Source organism: Bidens hawaiensis, unplaced genomic scaffold, assembly GCF_021521415.1.
Source record: "Bidens hawaiensis isolate Kalapana, Puna unplaced genomic scaffold, B.hawaiensis_p1.1 tig00007984_1, whole genome shotgun sequence".
Classification (NCBI taxonomy): domain Eukaryota; kingdom Viridiplantae; phylum Streptophyta; class Magnoliopsida; order Asterales; family Asteraceae; genus Bidens; species Bidens hawaiensis.
The window spans coordinates 288,010-299,480 of NW_027491558.1; the positions used below are offsets into that span (position 1 = coordinate 288,010).

The 11,471-nt window shown below is 36.3% G+C and overlaps 3 protein-coding genes across 3 annotated transcripts; all 3 read left to right on the forward strand.

Moving 5' to 3' along the window:
- The first annotated feature begins 966 nt into the window (after positions 1-966).
- On the forward strand, positions 967-6,160 carry LOC143636550 (ADP-ribosylation factor GTPase-activating protein AGD3-like). Its single transcript, XM_077104116.1, has 17 exons — positions 967-1,171; positions 1,997-2,073; positions 2,152-2,252; positions 2,317-2,387; positions 2,593-2,655; positions 2,812-2,856; positions 3,274-3,339; positions 3,422-3,469; positions 3,552-3,647; positions 3,731-4,120; positions 4,181-4,411; positions 4,482-4,568; positions 4,656-4,991; positions 5,063-5,208; positions 5,313-5,406; positions 5,489-5,919; positions 6,009-6,160. The coding sequence occupies exons 1-17, from the start codon at positions 1,127-1,129 to the stop codon at positions 6,121-6,123; spliced, it is 2,442 nt and encodes an 813-aa protein (XP_076960231.1). The 5' UTR covers positions 967-1,126; the 3' UTR covers positions 6,124-6,160.
- Positions 6,161-7,602: 1,442 nt separating this feature from the next.
- On the forward strand, positions 7,603-9,122 carry LOC143636551 (inactive leucine-rich repeat receptor-like protein kinase CORYNE). Its single transcript, XM_077104117.1, has 2 exons — positions 7,603-8,279; positions 8,786-9,122. Exons 1-2 carry the CDS (start codon positions 7,615-7,617, stop codon positions 9,114-9,116), a joined length of 996 nt encoding a protein of 331 aa, XP_076960232.1. The 5' UTR covers positions 7,603-7,614; the 3' UTR covers positions 9,117-9,122.
- Positions 9,123-10,522: 1,400 nt separating this feature from the next.
- LOC143636500 (light-regulated protein 1, chloroplastic-like) lies at positions 10,523-11,178 on the forward strand. Its single transcript, XM_077104078.1, has 3 exons — positions 10,523-10,719; positions 10,900-11,037; positions 11,145-11,178. Exons 1-3 carry the CDS (start codon positions 10,523-10,525, stop codon positions 11,176-11,178), a joined length of 369 nt encoding a protein of 122 aa, XP_076960193.1.
- The last annotated feature ends 293 nt before the right edge of the window (positions 11,179-11,471 follow it).

The window sequence follows — 11,471 nt, forward strand, 5'->3', positions numbered from 1 at the left end:
TGATATAGATATTGGAAATGAAATGGATTATTGAGAAGGGGTAATGTGAGTTATGGAAGTGGACCTAAGTGTTTTAATGAGCGAAGGCCCCCTGTCTATGGCATTGTCATCTTCCTCTCTGTGAGGGTCCATTTTTAATAGCTCTTATTCTATCTATCTAATCATAATGCTTACAATTCCACCCTTTTCTCCAAATATTTAGTTTTTTCTTAATAAATTGACACACACATAGTACCCAATAGAGGTGGGGAAAAACCGGTTAACCGAACGGACCCAAAAATTGAATTGTTTTGAAACTGATTATGTAGAAACCAGTTTAAAACCGTATACTCGGAACCAGTTTGTAGTTTTCTCTATCGAAATTGGTTTTAAATCGGTTAACTGAACTGAAACTGGTCAAAAGTTGGCCAAAACCAGTCAAAAACCAATCATACGTAAACCACTCAAGAAACCAATTTCAACTTGAACAAAAACCGATTTGAAAAAAAAAAAAATCATAAACAGATTTGACTTTTATTGATCAGAACTCTAGCACCCAAAATGGGCATTTTTAAGAAATCAAGAAAGAGATAAATAAAGGTGAGAGGAACACTGTAGAAAAAGCAAGCAAGCAAGCAAGCAAGCAAGCAAGCAAAGCAGTGTGTGTTCTTTTTCTTTCTTTCTTTCTTTCTTTCTTTCTTTCTTTCTTTTTTTAATTTATTTTTTATTATTTAATACTTTTAATTGATAATAACCACCAACCATTACCACACCATAATCAAATGTCTGTCTGTGTCTTTGAACACAACACCAACACAAACACATGAATTCTTTTCTTTCCTAATTTTGATATCTTTCACATTATAATAATTATTATTATTCATAAAACATCCGCCTGCACTTTAGGGTTTTTCTTCACTTCACTTCTTTCTTTCTTTCTTTCAAGTTTCATCTGCTTTTTTTAATTAATCTTCCAACATACCACCCACAATCAAATTAACCTCCTTTTTGATCCAAACATTAGATCAATCAACTATGAACCATCTTTCTTGGATTACACCCAACAATCTTGCTGCTTTAACTCTTCAAAGATCCAACCTTTTTCTGTGAATCAAGATTCAAGATTGGATTTTTATTCTTTGTAATCATGCATTTTGCAAAGCTTGATGACTCTCCTATGTTCAGGAAACAGGTTTGTAAACATTTTACTAAAAAAAAGAAAAATGTTTGTTTTGATTGTGATATTTGATTTGGTTAGGCAGCCTTAAAACCCCACAAAAAGAGTGAATTTAGAGAGCTTGTGCTTTGTCCTGATTGCAAACAAAAGATTGTCAAATTGTGTATTGTTTTAGCTGGAATTTAAGGGCCCCCTTTCCCTAAATTGTAGATTTTTTTTTCAACTACTTCACTATAATTGGTTAATAAGACAGACAGACATATACCAATCTTTGTTTCCAATTGTTATTGGCCTCATAAGGAAACTAGGGTTTGTGACTAGGACTGGCAAACGGGTTGGGTTAGTCGGGTTTGGGTCCGAACTGGTCAGTTCAGAAAAGGGTTAATTTGGTTTGAGCGAGGATGAGTTCGAGTCAAGATTGGTTAATTTTAAGTTTGTGCTTGACCTAGGACTTGCAAACTGGTCGTGTCAGAACGGCTTACGGGTTAGGGTCAGAATGGGTCAGTTCAGAAAAGGGTTAATTTGGTTTGAGTCAAGATTGGTTAATTTTGAATTTTTGCTTGATGGTTTCAACCATCCAAACAGTTAATGGATTAAGACGGAACCCTAAGCCATGACAAATTGTGCAGGACCATTGTTTTCTAGTTTTCATATGAACGTTATACTATTAGGAATTTCAATGTCTTTCTTTGCATGTGATTGAATGATTGTCCTTTTCGCACATGGAACGGTCCTTTGTTTAATTCCGCACCGTCTGTATCAATCGAATTGTGAAAATTTCATGTTTTTGTACCATTTATTATGTTGTGCTTGTACTTATTATAATTTTTTATGTAACAGATGCAGAGTTTAGAGGAAAGTGCTGAATTGTTAAGGGAAAGAAGTTTAAAGTTCTACAAAGGATGCAGAAAATATACGTGAGTTGAAGTTGTTTTGTGTTTTTCTTATTTTGGTTACGACCATTACGTGATGCATTATGTTATGTATGCGTGCAGTGAGGGGCTTGGCGAGGGATATGATGGGGACATTGCTTTTGCCAGTACTCTCGAAACTTTTGGTGGAGGACATAATGATCCCATTAGTGTTGCCTTTGGAGGTATGTCTTGATTCTGCAACCTACCTTATGGCAATAACAACATTGATGTGGTATCTACTTGCAGGTCCTGTTATGACAAAATTTACTATTGCACTACGCGAGATTGGAACATACAAGGAAGTCCTTCGATCGCAGGTTATTTCTGTCCTCCTGATCACATTACTTGGTCAATATAATGACAGTGCGGTCATCATTTGCTTTTTTATTATTCTTTCAAAGTTTCAATAAGTTTGTTAGTGCCCAATTTATTAACCTATCAAAAATAAATTCGTATGAGTGTTTAAACTTGTCGCTTTTATTTGGATGCATGCATTTCTTATCTTGTTTATTGGACTTACAGGTGGAGCATATACTGAATGACCGGCTACTGCAATTTGTCAATATAGACATGCATGACGTCAAGGTAAATGCTTTCTCCACATATGTCTCTCTTTGAACTTCAACAACTTCCTCACTGATAGTAAACTACAGTGCATATTGTCGTTAGGCATCTTGAATTTACAAGTCATTTGTTACTTTATACAGTTCAATTTTTATGATTGTTGATTTGTTGGTACAGGAGGCACGAAAGCGGTTTGACAAGGCCAGTCTTTTATATGATCAGGTCCGTTTATATGTTTTTTTAATGTTGTGTATGAATATAAAAAGTTAAGTATATCTTATCATTGCCTTTGTCTGAAAGCAACAGTTATTGACAATTACTAATTTTCATGTTTCCTTATAGTTTATAATTTTCCCACTCCAAAGTAGGTTAGGCATTTTCTAAAATTGCAAGTTTACCTCTTTGTGACCTAAAGATCACATGCTTGAGCAAAAGCAAGAAACAAAGTGTAAACCTGCTTCCGTCGCAACATTTTCCATTCAAATAAGTGTTTATGCATCTAATGAAAACGAGTCTTCTTTGTTTTCAAACATCTGAAATGGTCGTGTTTTAAAAGAATACATTTTTTAGAAATCATGCACATAGGTGATTAAAGTATGAAACATTCATTATTTTCTTTGATGTCAATCCATATTACAGGCTCGGGAGAAATTTCTGTCTTTGAAAAAAGGCACCAAAAGTGACATAGCTATAGTCTTGGAGGAGGTATGCACCATTTTCTTTTGCTTTCTTGTGCCTTATCAAACTTTTTATCAGAAAACCCTAACAAATAAAGGCAAATATCCAGGATCTTCATAATGCTAGGGCTACTTTTGAGCAAGCTCGATTCAATCTGGTTAGACTGTTTGAACATTTATGAAACTACTCATATGTTGCTACCAATATAAGTTTTTGATAGTTGAGACCCGTACACACAGGTCACTGCACTTTCCAATGTGGAAGCAAAAAAAAGATTTGAATTTCTGGAAGCAGTTAGTGGTACGATGGACGCTCATCTTCGTTACTTTAAACAGGTGAAGGATCTTAAGACTGTTATCTATTTTTGGTCAAAAAGAAGATGTTAGTTTCTTATGCTTTGTGACGTCTGATCTTGTAGGGATATGAGCTTTTGCATCAAATGGAGCCATATATTAATCAGGTGTTAACATATGCTCAGCAATCTCGAGAAAGATCAAATTACGAGCAAGCAGCCCTAAATGAAAGAATGCAAGAGTACAAAAGACAGATTGATAGAGAAAGCAGATGGTCTTCAAACGGCTCAAATGGATCTCCAAATGGAGACGGGATTCAAGCTATTGGACGGAGTTCCCATAAAATGATCGAGGCAGTCATGCAGTCTGCTTCAAAAGGGAAGGTTCAAACCATTCGACAAGGATATCTTTCGAAACGCTCGTCAAACTTGAGAGGGGACTGGAAAAGAAGGTTTTTTGTTCTCGATAGCCGAGGAATGTTGTACTACTATCGCAAACAAAGCAGCAAACCTTCTGTAAGTATGCTCATTTCTGGCTTTGATTTTATGATTACTATTACTATTTAATTTTTTTAGGGTTCTGGCACTCAAATTTCTGCTCAGAGAAATAGTTCTGAACTTGGTCACGGGCTGTTGAGTCGTTGGCTTTCTTCTCATCACCATGGTGGCGGTGGAGTACATGATGAGAAATCTGTTGCTCATCACACTGTTAACCTCTTAACATCTACAATAAAAGTCGATGCTGATCAGTCTGACCTCAGATTTTGCTTCCGGATTATTTCACCAACAAAAAATTACACCTTGCAGGTGACCTACTTGTTAATAATCTTACTGACGTTGATGTCAAATAGCACTTTTTAACACTCATGACTTGCAGGCGGAAAGCACCCTGGATCAAATGGATTGGATAGAGAAGATAACAGGGGTTATTGCTTCATTGTTAAGCTCTCAGGTTACCGAGAGGGTAAGAGTAATCGACATATCATTTTGAGATGCTAATTTTTTTTAGCGGCTCATGAAAGTGACATTTGATTTACGTTGATTTTTATAGTGTTTGTCTGGTAGTCCAATGGGGAGTAGCCATCATCGATCGGCTAGCGATAGCAGTTCATTTGAAAGTTCTGATTTTGATCACAACAACACAGTTGTTGAGGATTTTCACACATCTGAGAGGCCTGCCTACCCTAACCCGGGCCGCTTATCAAGAATTTCGCATCACCTACAACCCGGTCCAAAACCCATAGACGTGCTCCGTAAGGTTTGTGGAAATGAGAAGTGTGCTGACTGTGGGGCCCCTGACCCTGATTGGGCTTGCTTAAATTTAGGAGTTCTTGTGTGCATTGAATGTTCTGGTGTACATCGCAATCTTGGTGTTCACATATCAAAGGTAAGCTTTTTATTAGGTCTCATTCAATCTTGAGATCACAATAATATCTTGATGGAAACGTTTGGTTGCAGGTACGATCATTGACACTTGATGTTAAAGTATGGGAGCCATCTGTCATAACCTTATTTCAGTCTTTGGGGAACGCTTATGCTAATTCGGTTTGGGAGGAATTGTTGCAGTCCAAAAGTGCATATAAGACAGAACTTGTTCCTGCAGGGTATATAACTCAAGCCATTTATTAATATTACTTTTTCCTACCAAGATGAACATGTGGTTAGATTTTTTTTAATTAATTAATTAATTTATTTATTTTTGTTGAAGGTTTCACAAGTCTGATAAGCCGCAGCTCCTTAGCTTCTCCAAACCTAGTCATTCGGATTCCATAGCTGTGAAGGAGAAGTTCATTCATGCTAAGGTATAGCTTACTGCTAGCTAAACTAAACAGTTGGATTTACGGTGCGAATAAAAACTCAAAAACTGTTTGTAAATGTGTGCAGTATGCTCTAAAAGCGTTTGTCAGAAAGCCAAAGGATCATAGTTCAGTGGTACAACATATATGGGAAGCTGTTGGCGCAAACGACAAGAAAGCTGTATACCGTCTGATTGTAAACTTTGAAGCGGACATGAATCATATTTATGAACGTGGATCGTGTAACTCTTCACTAACCCTGGCTAAAGCAATGCTGTTGCAAGAGCAGCCCGGTGACCGTTCATTGGTAGCAGGCACAAGTACAAGCGAAGCTCAGGGAGACGGTTTGGACGGGTGCACTCTTCTCCATCTCGCTTGTGAAACCGCAGATGTCGGTATGATTGAGCTGCTTTTACAATACGGAGCCGCTATAAATGTCACCAGTTCCAGAGGCCACACACCGCTTCACCATTGCATCCTCAGAGGCAAAGCCGCATGTGCAAAGCTGCTTCTTTCAAGGTAAATGCGTTTACAATACATGCCGCTTATTGGTAATTGTTTCTCAAGAAAAAACAATGATTTTGTTTTTTTTGGTTTGTGTATCGCAGAGGGGCGGACTCACAAGCGGTAAATGGAGCAGGTAAAACAGCCTTGGAGGTTGCAGTTGAATCAAATTTTAGGGATAATGAGGTGTTAAGTTTGATATCGGATTCGAACGGGTAAGCGAAGGGTATATATATGAATGAATGGAAAGAGTGTAATTAGTGTTGAAAGGGGGCTGAAAAGTGGTCAAGTGAAGGAGACCATACATGGCATGCATGCATATTATGTGTAATTTTATCATGTTAATGTTAATGTTAAGGTTAAGAGGTGGTTGGTTTGGGAGACTTACATTTGTTTTGTGTTTTGAGGATTGATCTGATGATTTGGGGTGGGGGCTTGTATGTACATTGTTTTGGCTAGTGTCTTGTTGAACTCAAAATCTAGTAAAATTTTGACTTTGATTTCTTCTCTCTCTCTATATTTTTTAAATGTATAGGATGCTACTTATATAACAATAATCTAGCTATGTATAACATCAATTATGTTGTATAATTTTCATTAAAACATTTTGTAAAATTTACTTCATAAATGACATTTTATTTTGTATACAGTTTTTGGTTTCACTAGCTAATTTGGATTTGAGTAAATTTGAACTATAGAGGAATAACATTTGTTATTTTTATGCTTTCAATAAAAAGTTTGAATGTCTCTCTCCAGTTTCTTTTCAACCCACCCTTTTTTTCCTTTTACGTCTTTTTATGTGTTCACATGTCTTTTTTATTTATTTATTTATTTGTTTGTTTCCCATCTTTTCTTTATTTTTAAAATTTTCAGATTTTGATTATTTTAGACCAAACTTAAATGTATTTCACACATATGAAAATTATAAAGTCTTTATCAATTAAATTACAGTTTTATGTTATTTTATATGAAAGTTGTTTTTAAATGACCAAATCCATAATTTGTAACAGTTTAATCTTTTGTGTGTTTGCTAACATGGGTGAAACAAGGAGGGTTAAAAAGGTTTATTGACCCTTCGAGCACTATAATATGTTAATATTGTATTTATAAGTAATTTAATAAATATGTAACTCAAATATTTTTGTTTAAATACATAATAGTTTATTAGTTAATAGTTAATAAAATTATTTACATCTAAATTCATTATTTTAGACTAACTGTTTTTTCGGCTTAAAATTTTTAAACTTAAATGGTAAAAACCGACGAAACCTAAAAGCTGAATGTTTTGGTTTTAGCTCAAAACCACACCGAACCACACCGGCAAATGATGCAAGGGCTTGGTCTGTGTACTGCACTAAAATCCACCTGTTGTTGTCTTTACTTCACTTGTTTTCTCTCTTTTGAAGTGAAAAAAATAAAAATAAAAAATCTTTCAGTTGAATAAATTCCCAGTTTGATTCCTCCTCCTCAAAGGAATCAATCCCAACTCACCTCCTTCTTCTTCAAGTTTCCATCTTTCTTTCTCCACCATTTCATTTCCATTTAAAGACAATCAAGATTCTTGCTTTAATGTTCTTCTTCTGTGTTTTGTGTGTGTATGTTACTATGACAAACTTTATACTTGTGTTGTTGTTGTGCTGCAGCATCTGTGTGCAATGCCACACAGAACCAACCACCCCTCCAAAACTCACAAACAAGTTTCAAAGAGTCATGTTAAGCATCTTGTTAGGCTGTACAACAGGCTTAGCCTGTGCTCTAGTTTCAGCTCTTGTAGTAAGACTCATCTTCAGATTCATCAACAAGGTTCCTATCCTCAAGGGCCCAGTTGTCTTTTCACCACAGATCTCACCCAAATCCCTCCAAACAAACCAAACCCATGTGCTAATTAGTGGCAACTATTACAAAACTACCCTTGACAATGGTTTCACTGTTGCAGTCAAGAAACTTGAACCCTTTGAGACTGGGAACAGTGTCAGTAGATGCATACAGAAAGAGCTTGAGACACTTGCCAGTGTGAGACACAGGCACTTGATGAGTTTGCGGGCGTATGTTCGCGAACCGGACCGGTTTTGTCTGGTTTATGATTATGTCTCCACTGGCAGTCTTGAAGATGCCATGGGGAAAAGGAGGGAGAACCAGCTGCATATCGGGTGGGACGCGAGGCTGCGGATTGCGGTCGGGGTTATTAAAGCGCTTCAGTATCTTCATTTTACTTGTACGCCTAGAGTCTTGCATTATAACTTGAAGCCGTCAAATGTGTTGTTAGACGCGGACTTTGAACCGAGGTTAGGGGATTATGGGCTGGCTAAGGTTATGCATTCAGTTAGGTCATCATCAGAAGGGTATTATGCCCCTGAATATTTCCCAAACTTCAGGTATTTTAATATTTTGATTACGATTTATGTTATGCACTTTTCTTGATATGCAGTGTTGTAGAACTCGTTAGGCGCTAATCTGTAAGAACTAGCGATTAATAGGGATTAAGCGGATTGGAACTTATATGTAATTTTGAAATATACATATATAAATAACGATTAATAGGCGACTTGGCGGTGGGAAACCAACTAATGACTAATTAGCGCCTAGGCGAGATATTTACAACCGTGTTGATATTACAGTTTATGTTATGCAGTCTTCTTGATATGCAGTGTTGTGGAACTCGGTAGGCGCTAGTCGAGCAGTGGTGGGATTAATCGGGATTAAATGGATTCGAATTAATATGCAGTTTTAAAATATTCATACATTATACAAAAAATTTTTTGTATACCTAATAACGATAAATTGGCTGTGGGACATTGACTAGCGATTAATCAGCGCCTAGGCGAGATATTTACAACCATGTTGATATGTATGTGCAATTAAATGTGAAGTTTGTGTACAGTATATACACAGAAAAGAGTGACATATTCAGCTTTGGGGTGATACTGGGGATACTGCTAACGGGTAGGGATCCAAGCGACCCGTTATTCGTGGAAGTAACAAGTGGGAGTGGGAGCAGAAGCAGGGGTGGGATGGGAATGTGGTTCCGACAGCTTGTGGAAGCTGGGGACGGTCGGGAGGCGCTTGACAAGAGTCTGTTGGGAGAAGAAATGGAGGAAGATGAGATGCTAATGGCTGTAAGAATAGCTGCGGTTTGTCTGTCTGATATGCCTGCTGATCGACCTTCTAGTGACGAACTTGTCCCAATGCTCACTCAACTCCACAGTTTCTGATTTCGGGATGATGGATGGTACATGATCCTCTTTAGTTTATAATCAGAATTCTAAAGTGTGTTTGTTTTCTGTTTAATTTGCATCTGAAGTGCTTAATTGATGATGATGATGTATTCTGTTTTGCATCTGATGTGGTTAGTTAATTGATGATGGTAGTAACTTAGTTAAGTACTCGATTGATTTGTTACTTGTTAAAAGATTTCTATATTTCTGTATATAACTCGTTCATAGTATAAACGAGTGGAAGACCAGCATTTGGACCAACGGAGCACAAACAATCGCCACATTTCTCAAATAAAATGATTGTCAATCTTAATATGTTTTGGTCATTTTGATGTAATGCTTGAAAGACCAAGATAATAATAAGTCATCTCCAAAATATATACAATATCCACATGTATATGAAAAGCCTCAACAATCAACATCAAGGTATGCTATGAGACAAAACTTGGATATTAATTAATACATATAGTTGTTGCCTGTGATCTAAACCACATTTAATGTAATACAGAATATGCTTTTGAGTGCATTAAAGCGTGGTTCTTGCGGATTTGCATATGTAGACAAAGCTTGTTGAACGACGTATATGATGCCTAGTCTAGTGAACGCTAAACACGACAAAACTCCAAGTATTACTTTGATATAACAAGGAGTACTTAACTAAGGCCCGTAAGACTAACTTTTAAGTTGATGTCAACATGAGCATTAAGCATCTTATAGTTTGCGTGTTATAAAATGTCTCGAGGATACTTTGTTGGAGACAAACATATGGCGTTCTATTTTCCGACTTTTGATAAGCCTAAGGTTAACACTGGTAGGCTTAATGACACAATTCAAAAGCGGAAATAAACACAAAGACGCTTTTTTGTAAGGATTTTCTAAATTTGTCACATTTACCAATTTTAATCATCTAACCTTGTCACCTTTAATCACAAATCATTTATATAAAGATTGTTCTGTAACTCCAAGCATAACCTAAGTTATACCCTTTTTCTGTCATAATATCCCGCTTTCAACCTTTTCGTATCAAAGTTTGTTTACCATCGTTTAACCGGTTAAACCCTAATATGTTTTAACACTAAATTACAATATTTATTTGTTGCATCAACAATCATTAATACCTAGTTAGTGTCATCATATCAAACTAACTGTAAATTATAAATTTATCACTTTCATATATACTTTTGTCTCTAGATTCATATTGATTAGATATTTTTATGTAAAAAGATAACTAAACCATGGTTAAGCTAAGAATGGGACATGTGAAAGAAAAAAATATCTTCCACAATAAACCAAGCTAGACCTCATCCTTATCCAACTCACCTTTATCTCTTTGTTACAATTTTTGCCTGTATATATGTATGGAATTTATACCAATCAATCAACAATTAATCCAATAACACAAAATGCAGGCTTCCATCTACTTGCCTTCTTCATCACTACCTTTCCTCTCAACCAAAACCTCAACTTTCACAAAGACATTACTATTTCCTGTGAAACATGATCATCAACAATGCATTATAAAATCATCAACCTCAATCTCCATGATCAAAGCAACAGCCTCTGATGCTCCTGAAGTCGATTACGGTTCCATGCAATCCTCGTAAGTACTAACTTTCTACAGTTTTTGAACTAGAGTAATTATTACTTTTTTTTTTTTTTTTGTGAAATTATATAGTAACAATTACTCTAGTTATTTGTACGTTTAGTAGTAGGTTAGTTTTATTTGTCGCATGTCCCACCACCACATTAAGTTTAAGTATATCTTGTTTTGTGTTTGAAGTGTTTTTCCAGCAGAAGCATGTGAGACTTTGGGAGGTGTTGCATGTGATGCTGAAATGTTTCCCGAGACCAAACTCAAACAAGAGCCTAAATCCAACAACAAGGTTACCGCACAAACAGTTGACAGAGAGTATCTTCAGTATGACCATCCCAAAACGTAAAACCATTTTGTTTCTTTGAATTTAAATCTTTATTTATATATTATTTGTTGATGGTATTAATCAAAATAATGTTTAATTTGTACAGGGTGTTTATTTCAGAGGCTTGTGATGATCTTTGAAGAAACGTGGATCTACTCACTGGTAGCAGATCTACTTTCCTCGGGTGTGATTAAACTATTTCACCGATGGTTCTTCTGGATCCGAGTTCTTCCACCTACAAAATGAACAGCGCCGTTACTTACCCCTCAGAAAGGGACAGAGGGGTCCTCTTTGGGGTAACCCTCCGGCGTGAGAATCAGTATCTTTTGGAGAAGATAATAATGTTTGTAGGTAAGTCAATCTCAAGAGTATTGCTGAATCGCTGAATACCCTTGATGATGTGACTGTGTGTTTTCCTGTAACTGACTGTGAG